This window comes from Rattus norvegicus, chromosome 2 (assembly GCF_036323735.1).
Source record: "Rattus norvegicus strain BN/NHsdMcwi chromosome 2, GRCr8, whole genome shotgun sequence".
NCBI lineage: Eukaryota > Metazoa > Chordata > Mammalia > Rodentia > Muridae > Rattus > Rattus norvegicus.
The window spans coordinates 86,447,197-86,473,051 of NC_086020.1; the positions used below are offsets into that span (position 1 = coordinate 86,447,197).

The 25,855-nt window shown below is 39.8% G+C and overlaps 1 protein-coding gene across 6 annotated transcripts; it reads left to right on the forward strand.

Moving 5' to 3' along the window:
- Positions 1-664: 664 nt before the first annotated feature.
- Rsl1 (regulator of sex limited protein 1) lies at positions 665-25,191 on the forward strand. Of its 6 annotated transcripts, XM_017591217.3 has the most exons (5): positions 1,314-1,559; positions 9,125-9,271; positions 10,768-10,894; positions 11,511-11,606; positions 21,891-25,191. In XM_017591217.3, exons 3-5 carry the CDS (start codon positions 10,771-10,773, stop codon positions 23,282-23,284), a joined length of 1,614 nt encoding a protein of 537 aa, XP_017446706.1. In that variant the 5' UTR covers positions 1,314-1,559; positions 9,125-9,271; positions 10,768-10,770; the 3' UTR covers positions 23,285-25,191. The 6 variants fall into 6 exon arrangements, with proteins under 6 accessions (XP_038959500.1, NP_001395830.1, NP_001395828.1 ...); XM_039103572.2 differs by lacking the exons at positions 1,314-1,559; positions 9,125-9,271; positions 21,891-25,191 and adding exons at positions 665-1,228; positions 15,517-19,544; NM_001408901.1 differs by lacking the exon at positions 9,125-9,271 and having other exon boundaries at positions 1,149-1,559; positions 21,891-24,761.
- The last annotated feature ends 664 nt before the right edge of the window (positions 25,192-25,855 follow it).

The following is a 25,855-nucleotide window of genomic DNA, read 5'->3' on the forward strand; positions in this document are numbered from 1 at the left end:
ACCCAATGTATGTGATCTTGTAGGAGTTGGGTTTTCATAGCACATTTCTACCTAACTTGATCATATCCTTCCTTTTCGGGTGACTATTCCTCCCTTGTGGAATAGGTGGGTTTCCACTGGTCCATGACATGTTGAAGTAGTAATCTTGTAATCACTTTGAGATAGGCAATTGATTGAATTACGACATCAAGAGACTTTGGGCTTTGACTGTTTTAGGACTATTAAAGCCTATAGTCATGTTGAGAAATGAATTGTCCTTTTTAGAAAAAGATGAAAGTGAAACTCTCTGAGGCTTCCATGGTGATCCAGAGATGTATTTTATGGTGTACTTTAAGGTATTTGATTGTAAAATCACAATATACTTATTTGATTTTATTTTTAAAAAATTGTCATTTCTCTGTCCTGATTTTGAAGAACTTAAGTAAGTTCAAGGCAAATGGTTTGACTTTCAAAATACTGTCACATAGGAACACTTGCAGATCAGAGAAGCAAAGCGAAAGGAAATTGAACAAGACAGATCTATCAAGACCTCTGTAGAGAGAATTCTATCAATGGATAATAGACCAGTGACGAGTACACATACCAGTGTGATCTCAGAAGCTGTGTCCCTCCATGTGTAATCGTAGCAGGGGAAGTAACAACAACAACAAAACATTCCCAGTGGTATATTATATCTGTGTTTGTGAACAAACAGTTGGAGACCGTTAAAATTTTTGTAGAGCTCACACTAAAACTGAACTTCCTACATATATTAACGTTTGAAAGTTCTAATATTGTTACATGATCTATACAGTCTTTGTGTTCTGACCAACTTAACCACAGTATATGGATCCCAATATTCACACAAAAACTGTCTTTCGAGAGGTGGAACCTGATACATGTATATCTCATGCAGAGTGTTAGAACACAGGAACAAGTATTATTGATTTATTTGCAATACTGAGTATTAACACAGTCTATAGTAGAGTCAAGAGCTTTAAAGTAGGTTAAGTAACATAGTAATGATAGCAGAAATAAGAATACAAATCTAAGAACCAGGTAAAACGGATACTCAGGTTCAGGAATACCTTCGCACAGACTTCTGGGATATGTAGTCCAAGCGACTGTGATATCGCGAGGATCCATCCAAGCGATCCCAATTTAAGTTTCGTTTTTTTACAAGTGTGTCTTCCTCAAAGTTTTGCGAGGGTCCTGTGTGGCTGTTCATTGTGTAGTCTCTGTCATGAAGGTTGGTCCAGGAAATAGCACAGCCTGGGGCTTTGTGCTAGCAGCGGGCGCTGGGCGGGGGGAGGGAGGCAGGTAGACCTTTCGGTGAGAGCAGACCTAGGCTGGGTTGGAAGGCGGAAGAAGCCGCCAGTTTTTGTTCTGCTGAACTGGCTGGGTCACGTGAGGTTGCAGTTCTGGACTGGGAACAGGGCGGTTGGGTTGTTCCCTGGGGTATGGTTTCTTTAGGACACCGCGAGCAGTCGGAGTACGCCTTGGACTTTTAGAACACCAGAGGAGTTTGGTAGCGCGGGAGTAGATAATCTGGCACGGGGAAGGATTGCAAGCTAATGATGGTGAGATGACTACTTGCACATGAGGTAGTGTTGGGAACTCTTTGAGCAGCTTTGCTGGGAAGCATGCTCTACCAGCTGCCCCATTGTCACATAGATGCTGTCAGATTCCTCAGTTTCTTTCTTTTTTTTTCTTTTTTCATTTTTTTGAAATTTTATTTACTTATTTATTTTTCCATCTTTATTAACTTGAGTATTTCTTATTTACATTTCGATTGTTATTCCCCTTCCCGGTTTCCGGGCCAACATACCCTAACCCCTCCCGCTCCCCTTCTCTATGGGTGTTCCCCTCCCCATCCTCCCACCATTAACCGCCCTCCCCACAACAATCACGTTCACGGGGGGGGGGGGGGGGTGTCAGTCTTGACGAAGAGCAGGACGAAGAGCTTCCCCTTCCACTGGTACTCTTACTAGTCTATTCATTGCTACCTATGAGGTTGGAGCCCAGGGTCAGTCCATGTTATAGTCTTTGGGTAGTGGCTTAGTCCCTGGAAGCTCTGGTTGGTTGGCATTGTTGTTCATATGGGGTCTCGAACCCCTTCAAGTTCTTCCAGTCCTTTCTCTGATTCCTTCAACGGGGGTCCTGTTCTCAGTTCAGTGGTTTGCTGCTGGCATTCGCTTATGTATTTGCTGTATTCTGCCTGTGTCTCTCAGGAGAGATCTACATCCGGTTCCTGTCGGCCTGCACTTCTTTGCTTCATCCATCTCATCTAGTTTGGTGGCTGTATATGTATGGGCCACATGTGGGGCAGGCTCTGAATGGGTGTTCCTTCTGCCTCTGTTCTAAACTTTGCCTCTCTATTCCCTGCCAAGGGTATTCTTGTTCCCCTTTGAAAGAAGGAGTGAAGCATTTGCATTTTGGTCATCCTTCTTGAGTTTCATGCGTTCTGTGCATCTAGGGTAATTCGAGCATTTGGGCTAATAGTCACTTATCAATGAGTGCATACCATGTGTGTTTTTCTGTGATTGGGTTAGCTCACTCAGGATGATATTTTCCAGTTCCAACCATTTGCCTACAAATTTCATAAAGTCATTGTTTTTGATAGCTGAGTAATATTCCATTGTGTAGATGTACCACATTTTCTGTATTCATTCTTCTGTTGAAGGGCATCTGGGTTCTTTCCAGCTTCTGGCTATTATAAATAAGGCTACTATGAACATAGTGGAGCACGTGTCTTTTTTATATGTTGGGGCATCTTGTGGGTATATGCCCCATAGAGTCATAGCTGGATCCTCAGGTAGTTCAATGTCCAATTTTCTGAGGAACCTCCAGACTGATTTCCAGAATGGTTTTACCAGTCTGCAATCCCACAACAGTGGAGGAGTGTTCCTCTTTCTCCACATCCTCGCCAGCATTTGTTGTCACCTGCGTTTTTGATCTTAGCCATTCTCACTGGTGTGAGGTGAAACCTCAGGGTTATTTTGATTTGGTTTGACAGAATTTTATTGAGTATCTTTGCGTCGATATTCATAAGGGAAATTGGTCTGAAGTTCTCTTTCTCTGTTGGGTTTTTGTGTGGTTTAGGTATAAGAGTAATTGTGGCTTCATAGAAGGAATTCGGTAGTGCTCCATCTGTTTCAATTTTGTGGAATAGTTTGGATAGTATTGGTATGAGGTCTTCTATGAAGGTCTGATAGAATTCTGTATTGAACCCGTCTGGACCTGGGCTCATTTTGGTTGGGAGACCATTAATGACTGCTTCTATTTCTTTAGGAGTTATGGTGTTGTTTAAATGGCTTGTCTGTTCCTGATTTAACTTCGGTTCCTGGTATCTGTCTAGGAAATTGTCCATTTCCTGAAGATTTTCAAGTTTTGTTGAATATAGTCTTTTGTAGTAGGAGCTGATGAGTTTTTGAATTTCCTCTGATTCTGTTGTTATGTCTCCCTTTTCATTTCTGATTTTATTTATTTGGACACACTCTCTGTGTCCTCTCATTAGTCTGGCTAAGGGTTTATCTATCCTGTTGATTTTCTCAAAGAACTAGCTTCTGGTTCTGTTGATTCTTTGTATGGTCCTTTTTGTTTCTACTTGGTTGATTTCAGCTCTGAGTTTGATTATTTCCTGCCTTCTACTCCTCCTGGTTGTATTTGCCTCTTTTTGTTCTAGAGCTTTTAGGTGTGCTGTCAAGCTGCTGACATATGCTCTCTCCTGTTTCTTTCTGCAGGCACTCAGAGCTATGAGTTTTCCTCTTAGCACAGCTTTCATTGTGTCCCATAAGTTTGGGTAAGTTGTACCTTCATTTTCATTAAATTCTAAGAAGTCTTTAATTTCTTTCTTTATTTCTTCCTTGACCATGTTATCTTTGAGGAGAGCATTGTTCAACTTCCATGTATATGTGGGCGTTCTTCCCTTATTGTTATTGAAGACCAGCTTTAGCCGTGGTGGTCTGATAGGATGCATGGGATCATTCCTATCTTTCTGTATCTCTTGAGGCCTGTTTTATGACCAAGTATATGGTCAATTTTGGAGAACATACCATGAAGTTGTGAGAAGAAGGTATATCCTTTTGTTTTAGGATAGAATGTTCTATAAATATCTGTTAAGTCCATTTCGTTCATGATTTCTCTTAGTCTGTTCATGTCTCTGTTCAATTTCTGTTTCCATGATCTGTCCATTGATGAGAGTGGGGTGTTGAAATCTCCTACTATCATTGTGTGAGGTCCAATGTGTGCTTTGAACTTTAGTAAGGTTTCTTTTACGTATGTAGGTGCCCTTGTATTTGGGGCATAGATATTTAGGATGGAGAGTTCATCTTGGTGAATTTTTCCTTTGATGAATATGAAGTGTCCTTTCTTATCTTTTTTGATGACTTTTGGTTGAAAATCTATTTTGTTCGATATTAGAATGGCTAGTCCAGCTTGCTTCTTCAGACCATTTGCTTGGAAAGTTGTTTTCCAGCCTTTCACTCTGAGGTAGTGTCTGTCTTTGTCTCTGAGGTGTGTTAACTGTAGGCAGCAGAATGCAGGGTCCTCATTGCGTATCCAGTTTTTTAATCTATGTCTTTTTATTGGGGAGTTGAGACCATTGATGTTGAGAGATATTAAGGAATAGTAATTGTTGCTTCCTGTTCTATTCGTATTTGGATGTGAAATTATATTTTTGTGCTTTTCTTCTCTTTGTTTTGTTGCCAAGACGATTAGTTCCTTGCTTTTTCTAGGGTGTAGCTTGCCTCCTTGTGTTGTGCTTTACCATTTATTGTTCTTTGTAGGGCTAGAGTTGTAGAAAGATATTGTGTAAATTTGGTTTTGTCATGGGATATCTTGGTTTTTCCATCTATGTCAATTGCGAGTTTTGCTGGATACACTAATCTGGGCTGGCATTTGTGTTCTCTTAGGGTCTGTACGACATCTGTCCAGAATCTTCTGGCTTTCATCGTTTCTGGTGAGGAGTGTGGTGTGATTCTGATAGGTCTGCCTTATATTTTTTTTTTTTTTTTTTGGTTCTTTTTTTCGGAGCTGGGGACCGAACCCAGGGCCTTGCGCTTCCTAGGCAAGTGCTCTACCACTGAGCTAAATCCCCAACCCCACCTTATATGTTACTTGACCTTTTTCCCTTACTGCTTTTAATAGTCTTTCTTTGTTTTGTGCATTTGGTGTTTTGACTATTGTGTTGAGGGAAGAATTTCTTTTCTGGTCCAGTGTATTTGGATTTCTGTAGGCTTCTTGTATGTTTATGGGCATCTCTTTCTTTAGGTTAGGGTTGTTTTCTTCTATGATTTTGTTTAAGATATTTACTGGTCCTTTGAGCTGGGAGTCTTCACTCTCTTCTATACCTATTATCCTTAGGTTTGATCTTCTCATTGAGTCCTGGATTTCTTGTATGTTTTAGACCAGTAGCTTTTTCTGTTTTACATTATGTTTGACAGTTATGTCGATGATTTGTATGGAATCTTCTGCTCCTGAGATTCTCTCTTCTATCTCTTGTATTCTGTTCGTGATGCTTGTATCCGCGCTCCTTGTCTCTTCCTTTGGTTTTCTATATCCAGGGTTGTTTCCATGTGTTCTTTCTTGATTGCTTCTATTTCCATTTTTAATTCCTTCAACTGTTTGATTGTGTTTTCCTGGAATTCTTTCAGGCTTCTACTTGTTTATTTATGTTTTCCTGCGTTTCTCTAAGGGAGTTCTTCATGTCTTTCTTGAAGTCCTCCATCATCATGATCAAATATGATTTTAAATCTAGATTTTGCTTTTCTGGTGTGTTTGGATATTCTGTGTTTGCTTTGGTGGGAGAATTGTGCTCCGATGATGCCATGTATTCTTGGTTTCTGTTGCTTGGGTTCCTGTGCTTGCCTCTCACCATCAGATTATCTCTGGTGTTACTTTTTTCTGCTATTTCTGACAGTGGCTTGACTGTCCTATCTGCCTGTGTGTCAGGAGTGCTGTAGACCTGTTTTCCTGTTTTCTTTCAGCCAGTTATGGGAACAGAGTGTTCTGCTTTTGGGTGTATAGTTTTCCCTGTCCACTGGTCTTCAGCTGTTCCTGTGGGACTGTATCCTGAGTTTACCAGGCAGGTCACTTGGAGCAGAAAAGTTGGTTTTACCTGTGGTCCTCGGATGAAGGTGCTCTTGGTGGGCTGCTTTTGAGCTCTTGGTGAGGGCGGCAACCAGGAGAGCCTGTGCTGCCTTTTCCCTGGGCCCCTGTGGATGGCGTTAGGTTTTTTTCCCTCTGGAGTCAGAAATGTGGGCAGAGCGTAGTCTCTTCTGGCTTCCCAGGCGTGTCTGCCCCTCTTAAGGTTTAGCTCTCCCTCCCACGGGAGTTGGGTGCAGGGAGCTTTTGATCGGGTCCGTTCAGATCCGGGCAGGTTTGAGAAATATTTTCTATGCTTCATTTAATGTCTTTCAGTGTGCCAAATCAATGGCGTCCTACAAACTACATGTCCTTCTCTTCTGCTGACACATCCCACATATAGTTTAAAGTTTTTTCGATAGCATACTGTTGTTAAAGATGTTACATTTTGATGATTAATTTTTTACATTTTCTGTGTGAGGAAGAATTCTGCTCTTTCCCCTGCTTGAATATTCTCTTATTTGCAGCAAATTTCCACTCTTTTTGGATAGTACTGTTTGTGTAAGATCCTGCCATGACTTGATGATACTTTCTTCTGGTTTTCCCTGATTTCTTCCAGTTTCCTTCTTCCATATCTAAGCTGAGACTCCATCATTTCTTCATTTTCTTTGTGCATTTCTTGACTGCAGCAGGGTACTGTGTTTCCCATCCCTTTGTCTTTTTCTTCCTCTTCCTCTGGAATACCTTGTTGTGTCCCTGTCCCAGAAGTGCAGCTGCTTACAGATGCTGCTTACGTTTAACAGGAACAAAACCACTTTCCCCACTGTCCCTTACATGGTACTGCCATCTCCATCCAGTGAAGCAAACTGCAAATGTGGGATCCTTTCCACTTACACAAGTTTGAGTCCAGTTCCCCTGAGTATGTCATTTCCTCTCCAACCTCCCAGGCTTCTTTCACTGTTTTCTTTACCCCACACCCCAAGACCGTTTTTTTCTGTATAGCAAGTGACTGTCCTAGAACTATTTGTAGACTAGGTTGTCCTCGAACTGAGACCTCTGCCTGCTCTGCCTCCCATGCAGATATTGAAGGCAAGGCCTCCTTCATTGAATCCTAATGTTAGGATGAGGGAAGGAGTTACATGTCTACAACTCATGCATGAACCTTGCTGTGTTGGACATGGCATACCTGGAAAACTCTGAGGGGAGCTGTGCTGGGTGATGACATTCAGATCCTGTTGATGTATATGATTATGTCACAGGCCATGAAGAGAAATTACAGAGGATTGGAACAGGAGTCAAACACCTATGCAAAGATTCAAACTGAGGAGTGCTGATTCTTATCACATTGTCATTTTATGTTTTAAAAGTATTTGTCATAGTGTCCTCCATAGTCACTGTCAAATGTGGGGACCATATCAATTTTCAGTTGAAAAGTATGTCTTTTGTCCCTGCCAATTCTGTAACATCTGGATTACATTGCTCTCTTGATCCCAGGAACAATTTAAAAATAAATCAGATTGATCAGCATGAGTGTCCCCATTCTTCATCGGATGCACTCCCTTACCTGGTGCTTTAAGAAAACTCAAAACAGTATATAGACTATAGAAAATTCAAACCTCCATCTAGATTTCTAATATATAGACCAAAGCATGTGACATTTATTTTGAATGTGATATCCAAATTATATGATCTTCCTTTTCTCATTCTATTCTCTAAGTCATAATATTTCATAATGTGGCTTAAAGCAAAAATTAATGATTATTTCATGCTGGATATAGAGCTGGGACAAAGACTTAGGATTTGCTGCTTCTTGATGGGTGGTGTGTATTCTAAACTCTATGCTATGTAAAGAGTAGATAGGCTGGTTTTGAAAGGAGGGTCGCTATTTTTTGGTTCCTGGTCAGCAATTCTGCCCTCTTTTTGCATCTCATGTTGACTTCCCACCATTGTACTGCTAGCCTTGGCTGTTGTCTTACTCTCTGAAAAGGTAACCTTGGGGTACATTAACAGGAGATGTTAAGAGTTCTTAATCCATCTCCTCTGTCCATTCTGTTGCTGTAGCTTGCCTTTGGGGCCAACTCCATTCAAGTGGAGCATAGCTATTACTTCCCAATTCTTGTGAGCATATGTAGCCCTTGTTAAGGTGCCCTTGTTAAGCATATGTAGGGTGACAGTGTTCCTGCCTCGGTTCAGACATATTTGCATTTATTCCTCATAGAAAGTGAATTTTGCAAGTGTATTATTTCTTTGAATTTTTGCCACCAATTGTATTAGCTAAAATCCCTTCTTATGATATCCTGGTGAAAGGCCTACCACCCACTACCCACAACATCTCACAGAAGATTGGCACCCTGACAGCAGATACTTTCCCTTATAGAACAGTGTCCCTTTGTACTCGGCACTAGTATGGAGTGGTCCTGGCAGTGCAAGTTAGTTTTCCATTGGGAACCTGGGCTAGCTATCTTAGAGAGCACTGTTTCCTATTTTCACTCTACTCTGGGCTCTTGCCACTCTTCAGGGTGATAAATTTCCCCTGCTTTTGGGGGTCTCATATTTTAAAAAAGAGGGAGAGGAATCTTCAGGGTTTTTTTTTTTTTTTTTTTCTTCACACACTGGTAAAGGTAGGAATGTCCTATGTTAGCTACAAAGGTGTTTCAACACCATTTGGTTGCTTTTCTCTGGTGGAATTAAAAGGTATTTATTCACCAAATTACTCTGGTATGCTTGAAGATGTAGATTTGAAGATGTATTGGCCTTCCCTTTGCTGCTTAACTCTGTCCTATGTTAAAAGACACTTTTAGTGCAGCTATTCTATTCTTACAGAGTATGCTTCCACTGCATCAGAAGCCTTGGGAGCATGGTTCCTCCTTTTTACTAGTGCTGAAAACACCATGCACTTCAGACACAGTCCTTCGAGTCTCACCTAAAACACTTCTTACCTAAGGACAAATTGTCATAGTACTGGAGGGTGATTTTCAGTCTTCGAAGAGAGAAGGGAGAACCCTAAAACAGGACTGCCTGAACAATGAATGACAGCAGTAATATTCCTGATACCCTGTAGGTGGGAATCTCCTAGGACCTCATTCCTATAGACCTCATTCTTCGCTGGAATGTACTTAAAAGCTGCTGAGAGATGGGGAATGTCTACGCTAAGGATGAAGCCACTCACTGTTCATCTGGTGCAAAGGGGTCAGCCCTCAAAACCTAGGTACAGGCAAACATGAACAGAATTAGCAGTTCATATTTATATAGTTATGCATATATGTAATTAAGGAAGATGCCATATATTTGAGATGGAGTACTGGGGAAATGAGAGGAGTTTGAAAGGGGTGGGGGGGGTGATGTAATTATACTTAAATTACACAATTTCTCAGGAAAACAAACCAAGCTTCTCAGTTGTGATAAAACTGGAAATTCTTTCAGCAGAAAGACCATACGATTGCATTCATAATTAAGTATAAAGGGTTATAATCCCATCAGCTGTCAACATCAGGAAGTTGAGAGTGGATCACACTAGGTGCTGGGGAACAGTGTGCTGTAAGGGAGACCTATGTTCACAGTACTGTTGTCCCAGATCCTGGATGTGTGCAGGCATCATACAGTGTACATTTCAGAAACCTGGATCTCGGTGTTTGAAGAAATAGGCATACCAGAACCGTGAGAGACTATCCAAAGTTGACTCATGAAATTATCACAAAATACCTCATTCATACTGAAGTTGCTGAAATCTTTCATATAGTCATAAAAGGAAACATAATGTAGGATGGTTCTCACCGGTCATCCTGGGTTTTTCTCAATAAGACGTGAAACACAAAAAAATCATTTTTTATATTTTAAATTATTCTTTAATCTTTTTTTACAGTCCAGACTTTATCCCTCTCCCTCTCCATCTTCCTCCCACACCTCCATAAATTCTTAAATTAAAAACATTTGAAAGAAGAAAATACATTTCTTAGCTCCTGCACATTGATACTCAGGTGTCATATGTACAAAACGTGATTTAGGAACATCATGAACGCATCAATCAATATCTGTCAGGTAAAAGGTAGGAAGGAAAAATGACCAAAGAGCAGGGTCATATCTGTCCCAAGTTCGCATTTTTTTCACGTGTTCACATACTTACATTTTGTAAGTAAGTTCTTCTTTTATTGCTTTACTCCTTGCCTCGCCAATCTCCTGTCCCTTGTCACTGTGCTTTTTGTCACTGCTGAACTCTGAACAAATCCAGAAAGCCAGAGCCACTTCATCAGAGCCTATTTTCATTTGATTTCACATTCGTGCGTCTACCTGTTTTGTATTGACAAGTACCTTCTCCCTCACGAGGACGTTCTCCAGTAGGATGTGTGTTTGTGTGTGTGTCCGTGTCCATGTGTGTGTGTATATGTGTGTGTGTCTGTGTGTGTGTGTCTGTGTGTGTGTGTGTGTGTGTGTGTGTGTGTGTGTGGTGTAATGTGGGTGAACCACCTGCCCAGGATGGGCACCACCCATAATGGTGTGTACCATCTCATTAAGAAAATGCCATAGGCTTCCCTACAGGACAGTCTGATGGAGGCATTTTCTCAGTTACACTTCTTTTTTAACATGACCACAGCTAGAGACAGGTGCACAGGAGAACAAATGAGCCCAAATGCATCTTGGTATTTATATATGACCATTCATGGTTTTAATTAAAAACGTGGTATCATTTACTGGTCTTTATTTCAGGATATGCTCTCATTCTGGGATGTGGCCATTGATTTCTCTCCAGAAGAGTGGGAGTGGCTGAAGCCTGCTCAGTGGAGTCTGTACAGGGATGTGATGCTGGAAAATTACAGCAACCTTGTGTTCCTGGGTGAGCATTAAATCCATAGAGAATTCGTATCTCACCATCAACATGTACAATGTCTAATGGAAGATGGTGCTTTTTTCTTTCTTTTTTTTTTTTTTTTTTTTTTTTTTTGGTTCTTTTTTTTCGGAGCTGGGGACCGAACCCAGGGCCTTGCGCTTCCTAGGTAAGCGCTCTACCACTGAGCTAAATCCCCAGCCCGGAAGATGGTGCTTTTGACCAGTGAGTTTCATACCATTCATCTTCAGAAAAATTAGGGAAGTTGTTCCACAGCTAAAAAAGATTTCCTTGTTCTTCTCTCTCTTTTTAACCTGTCTGTGTTGGAAGCATGGCATCCTGTAGTCTAGTGGGACTGTTGGAAATGCACTGGTATGAGGCATGAACCACACTTGTGAAAGCCTTTCACAATTCAGTTGTAATGATTTTGCCTTTAACGTAAACTCAGAATCTGGACACTGCAAATTCCTTCCCATACTTATTGATCCCGTCAGAAACCATTTAAGGAAGTAATTGTCTGCAGTCATTTATTGCAACATCTCTTTCCTTATAAGCACTGTATTGTAAGGGACATGTCAGTTGCCAGTAAAGAACACTTAACCTTGTTCTCTTTTCCTCCAAACAGGTCTTGCTGTCTCTAAACCACAGCTGGTGACATTTCTGGAGCAAAGACCAGAGCCTATGGATGTGAAAAGACAAGAGGCAGCTACTGTACATTCAGGTCTGTAAGACTGAGGTGATCATGAACACAAAGGCACAAAGATTCAATAGAAAGGCAGGATAATTCCTTAGGTCTCGCCTTCATTCTTTGTTGTGAAAGAACACATCTTCCAAGCATATGTGATAGTTAATTCTCTTAAATTTTGCATTTCCGCAACAGTAATCTGTGCTTGTATTTACTGTGACTTTCAAGGTTTTTGTTTTGTTGAGTCTCCATAGTAACGTTAGACTCAGGAAATGCAACTTAGTGCTGGTGAGACTGAGAGTCACTGATTTGCTGGGGTTGGGAGAAGGTCATGGCAGAAAGATCTCTACACCAAAGTGAGACATGATTGGGTTTATAAAGCCAATTGCATAGTTCCATTACACAGATGCAGGTAGGGGCAGGCAGCTCAAGTTTCAGTTCTGTTATGCAGTTGGATTAAACTGAGAGAAGCCGAAGACACTTAGGAGAGTTCATTTCCCACTAGTCTTAGGCAAGGCTCAAATCACTGAATTATTTTCTGAGGAGTTGCCTTGAAAACTAGGTCCATTAACTAAAGTGTAGATTTTTTTATTTTTCAACAAATTTATGCAACCAGGTAATCATGCGAATCCAGATTATTAGACCTCAGAAGAGAAGAATAAAATGTTCCATGAGTCCTGTAAGGTATTCAGCCTTGGATCCCCACCAAACCAGCTATACTGACAGAATTATTGGCCTCTCTTTCATGGAAGTTAATAGATTTAGGCCTGTTACAGAGCTGTGAAGGCATATTCTTTTTCTAGAAAAGTATAGAGTCTACATGGAGTGACTGTTCCTTAAATACACCTCAGCATAAGTCTTTCAAAAAATCAGTTATTTATTTATAAAATTACTGTTGACAGATATATCTGTGAAGTGTTTTGTTGCAAAGTCTAATCTTGGTTTCTATCATGGGTAGCCCTGAAGGAAGCATTAAGGTTAATAATACTGGTAGTCAAAAGGGAGGAAGGGACCTCATGGACCCTTCGAAATGTCTGATGTTTAATTCTTTAAATTTCCTCCATGTGTGCACAGAGCCATTGTTTTCCCAGTTTGTAAACAGAGTTGGGCTTAATAAAATCCCAGGTGTCTGTGGAATGTGTCTCAGAGAGACTGCTCTGGGTGAGCTTTCTTAGTCCACATCTCCTCCTCCTCAGGCCATATTGCTTTCTTTACCTGGTTGTGGTGGGTCTGTGGCACATGCACCTTAGTTGAAGGGAGTGCCCCCAGTTCAGCCTGCTGTGCTGACTGGTTCTGTGGCAGAGCCTTTGTCATATGCAGTCTCACACTCTGCTGAGGACTGCTTACAGAATCAGACATTGACTTTTCAGCTCAGTGATTAACTTTAATAAGAGGAGGAAGGAGAATTGAAATCAGGGACATGGCATGGCCATTGGAAGTTGCATGTTAGTTCCCATACCATTTGGGTGACAAGTGTTGGTACAGGTTTCCCCCGTACACTGTATCCTCAATGATCAGATCAAGAGACAGTGAGTGCAGAGTAATTGCAATGAGTGTCTCCATTTTAGACTTTTAGACTGTGGTTGCTGAGTCAAGAACCTCTTCAGCATGAGAGGCTCCATCCTCCTGTCTTGTGAAGCAGGAGTGTAATTCATCTTCCCTGCACATAAGGAGTAGGAATTCCTTGTCTGGCTTATAGGCCAGTGGGAGTCAGGAGCAGCAGATGCTGGCCAGTCCTATTCCCCATGCATCCCCATCCTGTGAGGCTAGTACGCCGTTTACTCTGATATGTCTGTGTTCACTGGAGTGCAAGTGTGTTACTCTATCCTGGATGTGTACTGCCATGTAAGCGCACCATAGATACAACCGTTTACCCAACTACTCAACTTCAACAACTAATTCTTTAAGTAAAGCTGATTTCTGAATATCATTGCATATTAAGCAAACTTTAAGTTAACTTTAAATTGGTTTGAGTTATCTCCTTTAGGCTTAACTTGTAAAACAGGTACAGAAGCCTATATAACAAGATATAGACTGTTCTGTCCCTCTAATAGTGTTTCTTTAAATGAATTTCTTTTGTATTCAGCACGACTGTAAACATATTTGGTTATATTAAGGATATTTACTCACTGGGTTACTTATTAACTATTATGTCTTAAGTATTTTAGTTACAACAGTTTACAATAAATTAATGTCTCTTATAAGATTAATATTTTATAAATGGAAGTAATCTATCCTTGTTCAAAATGTGAATCCTACATTGTACTCATATACATAAAATAAATTAATGAGTGGTCTTAAAAAGACCCATTTCTTCAATTTAAAGACTTTCTAATAAAAATAAACAATATAAAACAGTTGAATCCTGAAAATTCCAATTTTGATCTGAGGATGTTTTACAATAAAATAGAAGTGAGATGTAAATTCAGTCCTTGGAGGAACTTGTAACCTCATTATCTACATCCCTTTATGGTATAACTTACAAATCTGAATTTACTCAGCTGATCATCTACGTTTAGTAGCTTGTTTTGTCAAAGAATACAATCAGAGGAGAGAAAAGTAAGGCTGACCTTTGTGAAGACACCTGTAAGAACAAGAAGGTGTGTGATTAATTATCACACAGGTCTTGTCATGACCCAGGTTCTTCAAATTGCTAAAGTTTAAGCAAGTCACCAAAGACACGGGTGACTAGATAGACATCTTTAAGTCAGTTTTTGGTAACGTGAATGGACCTTCAAAACTTTAGGGACTTTTGACTGTTAAGTATATTATTTTTCAGTGTCATTCTCTATAATTTGTATATATCACAGTCATACCTCCTGTCACTTGACTTAAAGCCTTCTGGCTTTGCTAGCTTTTATTTATATATTTATATAATTTACCTGATATAAAATAACTTAACCCTTTTTTTTCAAGTTCATGCTTTATTTTCAATTGTTTTACTCATCCTGAGATAGAAATCTCACATGTCAGCAAGCGCTTAGATATTTAAATTGCCCAGGACTATGCAAACAGAGCCAAGAAGGGGAAGTATAAAACAGGGGTTCAATCTGCTGACCAACGAATCAATTGAGACAGCTCATCCGTTTGGACCCAATATCCAAACTTTTCCATATACATGCCTTGATTAAACAATCTCAAGTAAGATACTATAACATTAACAAGTAAATTGATCATTTGTTCTAGAAAATTTCACAAATAGGAAAGTTATTAAACAAGATAGTTTTATGGGGTCTCTTTCCCAGTATGTACCCATCACTAGGTAGATACATCCACTCAATTTTAATTTTCCTGGTGTCTCCAATAAACTTTGAGATCCTATGAAATTAATGCCTCATTCCATTCAACTAAATGGAAGGAGTAACTGGATACTCAGGCCAGGGTTCGGTGTCCTTGCCTGTAGCTTCGTCTGTTGGAGGAATATTAACAAGTCAATGTGTGGTTATTTTTAGAAGTCACATCTAGATTTATGAAGATTGTAGTAGTTCATCTTAGGCGATATTGAGTAACATCAGCTTGATAAAATAAGATTGAATTCAAACTACACCCAGGGGGTAATATGATGAATTAATATTACCTGTGCACATGCTAGTATACCATTATGACTTGAACATTTCCAGGTAAATGTTATAGAAAGCATAATACAATCTTTAAAATTTAGAGAGCATGTAGATTTATTTTGATCGTCATTACATTGATTAAACACTAAACATCTAAGGAACTTAGCTGACTATGATTTTGCAGTTATGATTGAAAGATTTTATACAGAGTATCTCTTTTATCCCTTAAAAGGATGTGAACTCCATTAGTTGTTCTTCTTCTACACAGCTTTCTACCCTGAGTTAATAATAGCAGCCTCCATGGCAAACAGTTCACCTCTTAGCTATTCTCAGGTGTGTGATCTCTTTTCCTGACTCTTCTGTTGTTGTCCTCTTGCCTGTTACAGGGCCAGGGAGCCAGCCTGAGGAAGGACTGGGGCTGTGGAAGAAAATGTGAGACAGTTAGGTTTGGGTTTGTCGTGGTTGGTGCATTTCCTATTTCTAGAGCCAGCTTTGTTTTGAGCTAAAACATTGTCTTATGATTTAAAAAAATATTATCTGTATTCTAAACACATTTACCTCTCTATAAGACAGAACACAGTTATTTACACATCCGTAACTGGTTTGTGTGTCTGCAGATGTTGGCAGACAACACAGTCATTCTGTATGTATGTATTTTTCCCTTTTATAAAGATACCAAGCTTTAGGATAATATGATGGTAGGTGAGGGACAGGGACATGTAGTTCTTTTGTGGGTCAAACCTCTATCTTTTACACCTTTAACCTATGGACAGTCAGACAGGAAACCATAAAATTCAGACCTCTAAGGAACTTACAAAATGGTATACATGAAAGCAAGAGTATCCAGGCTTTGTGGGGCAGAAACAAAGGCTTACGTTAGCCATAGGCCAAAGGAATCCCAAGGACAGACAGAATGTCAGAGGATGCATTCCTGGGAACACAGTAGAAAGGACCTAGTATAACTTGTCTCCAGTCTCCTGCTGCACAACCTGTTTCCCCTAAGGAATCTCCCACAGAAAAGCTAGCTACAATTTCTTGTTCACAGCGAGCTAGAGACCTGAACCTACATGTTGGCTAGACACTTGGGATGTCCGTGGATTTGCACATTCCCACAGTGCAGCCCCTGGTCTAGAGTGTCCCCATTTCCATTGTGTTCTTGCGGCAGAGGTTGTGCTGCCCCTACTGGGATCTAATCATATATGAATGTGCCAGTGAGATTATATATCTTGATCCCAGCAGCCAACACAGAGCTTTCCGAGTGTGAGACTAGGAGTTGACTAGGTCTGGGTTCTTGAGAAGACCATTATGGGAGAACTCAGTGCTGGGGACGAATGAGCACACTGAAGAAGAGGACATGGTATTTTTTCAGACCCACTAATGTAACCTCAGAAAGTAGGTTGGCAACACTCGTGGAGCACAGGCTAGAGGACAGAGAAACACTGCAGGTCTCGGTTGCCTTAAAGACAAAGTGAGCTCAGACAGTGGCCTGATTCTCTGATCAGCAAGGAGGGACAGGAAAGGGACAAAAAGTAAGGTGCAGAACAATAGAGAAGGCAGCATAGACAAAGTGGGAGATGCAGTCACTCTTTAAGCATCCACAGAAATGGTACAAGACAAGGATTTAACAGAAAATTTTATTCATTCCTTCTTCAGTCAGTATCTTGAGTCTTAGATAAAATGTCCAGGGAGAAGTTCTCATCAGGATTTACACCCACTACCTGAAACTAGACCACACAGAAAAATACAAAGAAGACAAAGATTTCACCAAAAGTCTCCAAGTAGGACTTCTGCCACCAGTGCTTTCACTCTCAGTGGAGGAACCTAAGAAGTAGTCTTCATCAACATTCATATCCTTACCAGAATCAATCCCAGGCAGAAATATCTATTCATTCCTTTGAAAAAACATATTCTGTCCTTATTAGGAAACACAGTGGTCATTCTGGGAATCCAGTCCTGGTGTAAGATTGCTGGTGCCTTGGGTCATATCAGGGCAACTCTGCTGTGCCAATCCTCTAAGCCTGGGTGACTCAGACACACTCTGAGTCCTTTAATTGGTAGAACCTTGCAAGTGTGTTCAAATGTTGCATCTGCAGGAGATATAGGGGAATACTTCTCAATGCCTGTCTAAGAGTCATGTATTTGCTGGCTTTGGAGAGAAGGTTCACAGCAGAAAGAAGCTTTTTCCCTGAAATGAGGCATGATTGGATTATAAAGCCTAACTCCAAATTATACCAGACTAGAGGCAGGAAAGAAGCTTTACATTTCACAAGTTTCAGTTCCAATATTGGAACAATTTGTCTTATGCTGTAAAACAGTGGATATTCCAAAGTTTAAGGTGACAGTGTGTGAGAACATTTTCTCAGCAGGATAGGTGAGCTGGGGCTGCAGTTGCATAAAACTCAGGCAATATGGTGTCACATTTGGCAGTTCAGTAATAGACTTTTGGCTGTTTCTATGTCTCAGAAAATTGCATACATTTCTAAACAGCAAGGTGTGAAACAGTAAGGCAGTAAATTCACACAAATGTTTCTTTCATATCACTTACAGTCATATTAATGAAAGTCATTCCATTTGTATTCCTTATACATGAAGAAAATACCTTCTCATTTTCCCTTATCATCCACACAGTAATAATGATTTCAAATACATATTCTTTAAGGAGATATAGTCAAAAGTAAAACTGTCCTTAACTAGGAGAATTCATTCAATAGTTCATCAATAGGCTTTCAGAAATCTGCAGTTCCTAGATTCTTTTTGCTTTAATTTCCAGTTTGGTATCCTGTCTTAAAATTTGACAGGGAGCATTGCCTATTAAGTGTTTCTGTACATGTAATCTATATATTTATGTAGGGCCAATATACAATTATAAAATAAACCTGCACAGTGTAAGATAAAATTTTCTATGAAGTCTAGTTGTGTGACCTTGAGCACTGATGTTTCAACTTCATGTGGATCTCAAGTCTTGAATGTCTGTGCCTTGTTTACTGTCTCTCTCATTCATTACTCAATTGTTATTTAATATTATAAAAGAATAATTCTTAAGAATTAGGTTAATGCTATTCATCAACACATATTGTTGACTTTAGTGAAAATTATTACATGAATTAATGTGTGTCTTTGTATTTTCAATGGTTAATTGTATACCAGCAGAGATCTATGAGCTGGCAGAATTTTTGTATTATTATTTCTATATGCCATCACTGTTTCCTGTATTGTGAATGTTTGCCTTTGACACCTGCCAAAGGCAATTTAAGTGGTGTTGTCTCACTACTGATCAGTTACCATAGAAATCTGGTGGGCAGGAAGTACGAGAAAAGAACTTCCGGTTAGAGAGGATATTGAGGGAATGTGAAGAGAAGCAGGAGATTCAGAAGGAGACATGGAAGTGATATAACACAGACCAGAGCAAAGCAGGGAAGTAGAGGTATCCCCAGGACTAGTTGTTGACTAGAATAGTTGGTTTAAGTTTAAGCAGTACCTGAGAGGCTTCCCAGTGAAAGACCTAGGCTTTGATCTGCATTAGAAGTCTCCCTGTCATCATATAAATTGCTAAAAAAATCTGAGAAAGCCTAGGAACAGAAAGTTCTGTTATTCAGAGGTGAATGTGAATTCTTTTCATAAATTCATAACCTTCAGGCATATATTTTCACATCATTAGAATAAAATGTAAAATGCCATCTAAATGCTTGACTTGTATTTATTTTCCTGTGGACCCTTAGCTAGTATATATAACAGTTTCCCCAGTTGCTGACATCAATTCTGCAACCCAGATTTAGTTTTTGTGGTCTGTATATTCTACTGTCTCTAGGAAACCTTGAAAGCTCATGTAATTAATGCCTCATTAAACACAACTAGCTGAGAGGAGGGACTGGATACCCAGGTGAGGGTTCAGTGACCTTGACTGTAGCCTCCTTTTTTGAAGGAATGTTAACATTTAACCAGCCCAGTTGTGATGATTTTTAGCAGGCACAGCTAGATTTATGAAGAAGGTAGTTGTTCAGCTTAGTAGATACTGTGCAACATCAGCTAAATAAAAGAAGATTATAATCAATCTACACATCAAGAGTAACCTGATGAATTGATATGACTTGAGCACATACTGGTAAATCATCAGGACTTGACAGATTCCAGGGAAATTTTTTAGAAAAACCCACCATTTAGATAGCATGTATGTAAACTTAACATAATCACTAAGTTGACGGTTATAGCATTTCTCAGACTTTAGCTATGATTTTGGCATTATGATAAGAGACTTTAGCTGTCGGTGCCAGCACTGACATGGTACCAAGAATCGGGCGAAAGCCTGCGGGATGAAAGAAACACACACACACACACATACAGGTTGTCGTGTCAAGCCAGGAGAGGAAGAGAGGAAGAGAGGAAGAGAGGAAGAGAGGAAGAGAGGAAGAGAGAGGGAGAGGGAGAGGGAGAGGGAGAGAGAGAGAGAGAGAGAGAGAGAGAGAGAGAGAGAGGAAGAGCAGAAGAGAGGAAAAGCGGAAGAGTGGAAGAGTCTCCTGTAGCTTTATTTTACCACTTATATACCCAAGTTCTCCAGGTAGACAATATCTGGGAAGCACAGTGGGAAACCCTGGCTCGTGACTACCTGGCTTGTGACTTCGGATACAAAAGACCGACTAGGAGACCTGAATTAATTAGGGAGAAATCCGAGAAGACCAGCCTAAATCTCAAGGATAAAGGCTGAGGAAGCAAAAGGCAGAAGTAAATTGACCACCACCCAGGTGTGGTCCAGGTGTGTCGGTTCCACATGCATCAACCGGGCTCAGCAGAGGTCATGCAGTGGAGACACCGGGTGTTTACTACTTGGTCTTTTCTTCATGTGCCGTAAATACATGGGACAGGCCTCTGTCCAACAATCCGATGACTTTATGGCAGTAATCTTAACTGTGGCCATACAGTTACAAAGAGGCCAGGCCCAAATCCAATATGGCTCACTACATTTAGCCTTCTGTCTCTTTTGTCCATTTTAAGGATCAGCATTCCATTAGCTGTTCTTATTCTACACAGCTTTCTACCATGAGTTAAATCATAGCAGCCTCTACTGGAAACAGTTCCCTCTTAGCTGTTCCCCAGTGCTTGGTATCTTTCCCCAGGCTGTCCTGTTGTTGCCTTTCTACCTCTCACAGAGTCAGGGAGCCAGTGTGATCCAGGATAGAGGTCATCGGAGAAACCTTGAGTCAGTTATGCTTGAGCTTGAAGTGGGTGGGGCTCATCATATCTCTGGAACCAGGTGTTCAGTGAGCTAAATCATATAAATCAATTTATAAAATCATTCTCTATATTCAAATGGCATTATTTCTCTGTAAGACTGAACCTAGTCATGTACCTAAGCATAACTTGTTCTGTGTCTTCAGATGTAGGCAGAGCATCTTAGAAGCTCAATATGTATTTTCCTCTTATAAAGACCCCAGTGTTAAGGATAATATATGGATTCTATGAGCACAGATATATTGGCTGTTGTGGATCAGTGTCTAAGCTTAACATACATAAGTCCCTGTAGCCTGGAAAAGACGTATTTATAGAAAGAAACCATGAAAACTAGACATTTGAGGAATTCAAAGTTCTATAGGTGAAAGCAAGGGTATTTAGATTTGGTGGCGCAGAAACAAAGGCTGACATCAGTCATAAGGCAAAGGAGTCCCCAAAACACAACAAAATGTCTTATCTCCATGATTTGTGCACCCAGTATAAAGGAGCCAACCTTGCTAGTCATCTCTAGTTTCATATACAAGCAGTTGTAGTCAAAGGATTCTCCCCACAGAAACACTGGATTCAACCCCTTATCCACGGTTACCTTGAGTACTGGCTCTACAGTCTCCTTCGGATGTGTGAATCTCTAGTTCTGCCCACTGTGCAGCTCCTGGTTTGGTGGGTACTGCAGCAATCTGTGTTTCTCTTCTATTTTGTGCCCTATTCTCCACTCGGTGCTCAATGGTTATTTAATTTTGTAAATTAATTAATCTTAGGAATAGGTAATTTTATTGCTAAGCCTGGTGCCCTATTGCATTAATCAAAGCACTTGAGAGTCAGAAGCAGGTAGATCTCTGAGTTCAAGACCAGCCTCAGATAAACATACCAATTTCTAGTACATCCAGGGTTACAAAGAAACCCTGTCTCAAAAAACAAACAAACAAAACCAACCAACCAAAAACATTAATGGGTGAACCTGAATTTTATTGTTATGTCTTGATATCACTCAAGTATATCTTTTTCAGTCATCAATATAAAACATAAAGTACTGTCCCAGATCCATAGGATATATGATTTAGTCTTGATGTGGAAAGTCTTCTTCTTATGCAAAATATCTTTTGTACTTTTCAAAATAAAACTTTATACATAGGATAAAAATGTGATATTCAATCCAGTCTCACCCAATCACAATTAACTTTTTCTTATGCTTGGCTATTGTATAATTTTATGGATGTAGCCTTATAATATGTATATTGCTTTAAAGGCTTATTTTTGGTAGCAAAATGCCCTTACAACTTACTTAGCTATTTAACTTTGAATAATATACCATTATTTCTTTGTTCTGTTTGATTGTGATCTTACTCTAGTAAAAATAGTTACCACCCACTATATATGTGAATTTTTCTCAGTGCCTTCAGGCATCAAAATATACTGCAAACTTTTATTTACGGTTAAATATATATGAGGTAATATCTTCATTTTAATAAATAAGCCATATAAATATAAAGAACATTGCTTAACTTTTATTCATATCTCAACTTTGGCTCAACAGGAATAGCACTCAATGATCCTAACTGTTACAGCAAGACCACTAACTGTAAATCACTCCTTATTAAACGACGAAGACTTCATAAAGGGGAGAAACCCTACAAGTGTGAAGAATGTGGTAAGGCCCTTGGTTCTCTTAAAACACTTTCTATACACCAGAGACTTCATACTGGAGACAAACCCTACAAGTGTAAAGAGTGTCATAAGGCCTTTAGTACTCGCTCAGCACTTTTTATACACATGAAAAATCATACTGATGAAAAAACCCACAAGTGTGAAGAATGTGGCAGATTATTTTACTATCCTTCAATGCTGAAACAACATCAGAGAATTCATTCTGGAGAGAAACTCTACAAGTGTGAAGAATGTGGAAAATCATTTTGCTATCTTTCAATGCTGAAACAACATCAGAGAATTCATTCTGGAGAGAAACTCTATAAGTGTGAAGAATGTGGAAAATCATTTTGCTATCTTTCAATGCTGAAACAACATCAGAGAATTCATTCTGGAGAGAAACTCTATAAGTGTGAAGAATGTGGAAAATCATTTTGCTATCTTTCAATGCTGAAACAACATCAGAGAATTCATTCTGGAGAGAAACTCTATAAGTGTAAAGAATGTGGAAAATCCTTTTGCTTTCTCTCATTCCTTAAAGATCATCAAAGAAATCACTGTGGAGAAAATCCCTACCAATATGAGGAATATGTAAAAATATTTCCCCATCCTGTACACCTTCAGGAACATGAACAAATCCATATTGGAGAGAAACTCTTCAAATGTTCAGAATGCCACAAAGCATTTTGTAATCACTCAGCCCTTAGGATACACATGAGAGTTCATACTGGGGAGAAACCTTACAAGTGTGTAGAGTGTGGTAGATGTTTTTCCTTCTCTTCTTGCCTTAGAAGACATGAACACATTCACTCTGAAAACAAACCCTACAAGTGTGAAGACTGTGGCAGATGCTTTTGCTCATCTTCATCCCGCAGACGACATCAAACATTCCATTCTGAATGTGAAGAATGTGGCAAAAGGTTTTCTTGTTCTGTAAGCCTTCAGGAACATCAAACAATCCATACAGGAGAGAAACCTTATAAGTGTGAAAATTGTCACAAAGCCTTTCCTTATCGCTCATCCCTTAGGAGACATAAGACAGTTCATACTAGAGAGAAATCGTACAAGTGTGAAAAGTGTTCTAGGTGCTTTTCCTCATTCTCATCCCTTGTACGACATCAAGTAATTCACTCTGAAGACAATCCACACAAGTGTGTGGAATGTGGCAAAGCCTTTGTTAATGTTTATGGCCTTACTCGACACATGACAGTTCATACTGGAGAGAAATCCTACAATAGTCTTAAAAAGTGTATTCTTATTCAGCCCTTAAAAGACATCAAATAGTTCATACTGAATTAAACTCTGTGACTGTGTGGAGTGTTGTAGCAGTCAGTATTAAAGAAGAATCTACCAGCTCTGGAAGGAGACATGGCATCTGTTGGGGCATTTCATTTTAATCAATGTAGTTTTGCAACCCAACTTGCTGAGTTTTTAATTTCCATCCCACCTGACTCTGGCTACTCTTTGGGCCCTGCTGTGATCTCGCTGCCATGGCTAGTCCCACATTGCTGCTGGCTCATCTCTGGCCCCAACAGCAGCCACCCTCTTGTGACTCTTTCCTGTGAACTCTATTCACAGCCCCAGCATTGGCCTCCTGTGGTTATAGTTACAACTCTCAGTAACCCATTAAAATCAAAACTCAATAGGTTTGTAATTTATCAATAAGATTTATATCAGTAAGTCCTCATATCACAAAACATCCACAATAAACTCTGAAACAATTAATGTTAATATAAACTGCCCAACTAGATAAGACAAATTAAACTATAAAAATTCTTCCCTTATGAAATATTCATAACTACCTGTGGCCAATTGAGGCCACACAGATCTGAGCCATCCTTCTCTTTCTCCATCTTGGTTGTTCTCCCTCTTTCTCCTCTCTCCTTTCTCCAAAACTCTGTGCCCACCTTACTTTTTCACTGCTGAGTCACAGCCCTTGCCTTATCTTGTGTTTGCCTCACCTGCATATAGACATAATCAACAGAGTGTGGTAACAATCTTTCCTAATCTTCAAACTCTGTGCACCTCACACCAATCCATATGGTAGACTATTAAGTGAATTAGTTTGGAATGTCAACACAAACATCTTACTTCTACCAGCACAAATATTGAGAATGTTACCAGAGAACAGTGGAGACTTTGCTGTAACCTCCCAACCAGTATATTCAATAGTGTGCTTGAATATTGCATGGATTGATGAATTTCTTTCTTCTGTACCTATAGGTATAAAATGAGACTGTTACCTTTTCATAACGTGGGTCTGAGATCTGGGCCATGCTATATTTACTGTTGTTTTTCTCAGTAGGGTCACCAAAGCTCCTCTAATAATGTTTTTCCTGGGCATGTAAAAACGTCTATAAACTCACATTTCTCTTCTTTAGAAAAATGGTCTGCTTTGGTTCTAACGTAGGTTGAATGGTCGTTAGTTTTTCTCTCTCCAGGAAAAATCTAACAGAGCACATTGTCAGTCATATTAGTTCCAGAATGAAGAGTCTTTATTTCCTTTCATTTCAAAACTGTTTCTCATCTTATTCCAACTTTCATGTCATAGAACCTTGGCAGTGAATTGAAATATGGACCAAAGCCACATGTACTCACTCAGTAGAAGGGATGTATTTGACTAGTGCAAGCACAAGAAAAAGCAACAGAAACCAAGACTACTTGGAATCATCAGAACACAGTTCTCTCATGATAGCAAATACTGGATATCCCAACACACCCACATAGCAAGATTTGGATTTAAAATCACATCTCATGATGATGATAGAGGACTTTAGGAAAAACATAAATAACTCCCTGAAAAATTACAGGACAACACAAATAAACAAGTAGAAGCCCTTAAAGAGGAAACACAAAAATCTCTTACAGGATTACAGGAAAACACAAACAGGTGAAGGAATTTGTAGAGAGCTGCGACGTGCCGCGCCTCAAAGATGGCGCTGGTTTCCGCCTTCCACCCTCCCAACAGTGATCGCTCCTTGCAGTAAACAAGTCCTTATTTGGCTATGTCTGCCTGGCCCGCTAGCTTCCGCATAGTGACAGCCTATCTACATGACCCACATGGCTTGCTAGGAGTGGCCAGTGCTAGCTATTTAAGTGTGGTGCAGGGCGTTCCCCAGGGAGAGAGAGCCAGAAGAGAGAGAGGTCAGAAGACTGAATCAAGGTTCCTGAATAAAACTGCTTGAAGAAGATCTCCTGTGGTGTCTTCCTTGCTGGATGAGGTTGGGCGCGGCAGGAATTGAACAAAGCCACCCAGGACCTAAAAATGCAAATAGAAACAATAAAGAAATCACAAAGGGAGACAACCCTTGAGATAAAAACCTAGTTAAGGGATCAGGAGTCATAGATGCAGGCATCATCAACAGAATACAAGAGATAGAGGAGAGAATCTCAGGGGCAGAAGATAACATAGAAAACATTGACATAATATTCAAAGGAAGTAAAAAAGCAAAAAGGTTCTAAACAAAACATCAAGGAAGTCCAGGACACAATGAGAAGATCAAACCTAAGGATAATATGTATAGAAGAGAGTGAAGATTCCCAACTTAAAGGGCCAGTAAATATCTTCATCAAAATTTTAGAAGAAAACTTTCCTAACCTAAAGAAAGATATGCCTATAAACATACAAAAAGACTACAAAACTGCAAACAGATTGGACCAGAAAAGAAATTCCTCCTGTCACACAATAGACAAATAATAACACCAAATGTACTAAACAAAGGAAGGATATTAAAAGCAGTAAGAGAAAAAGTTCAAGTAACATATGAAAGCAGACCTACCAGAATTACACCAGACTTCTCTTCTTTTTAATTTATGAGTGCACTGTGGCTGTCCTCAGACACACCAGAAGAGAAC

Excerpts from the sequence above, each read along its gene's own strand:
- Rsl1 (NM_001408901.1), top strand. The coding sequence starts at position 10,771 with ATGCTCTCATTCTGGGATGTGGCCATTGATTTCTCTCCAGAAGAGTGG. Across the intron at positions 10,895-11,510 it reads CAGCAACCTTGTGTTCCTGG|GTCTTGCTGTCTCTAAACCA; the intron begins GTGAGCATTAAA and ends TCCTCCAAACAG. Across the intron at positions 11,607-21,890 it reads GGCAGCTACTGTACATTCAG|GAATAGCACTCAATGATCCT; the intron begins GTCTGTAAGACT and ends TTGGCTCAACAG.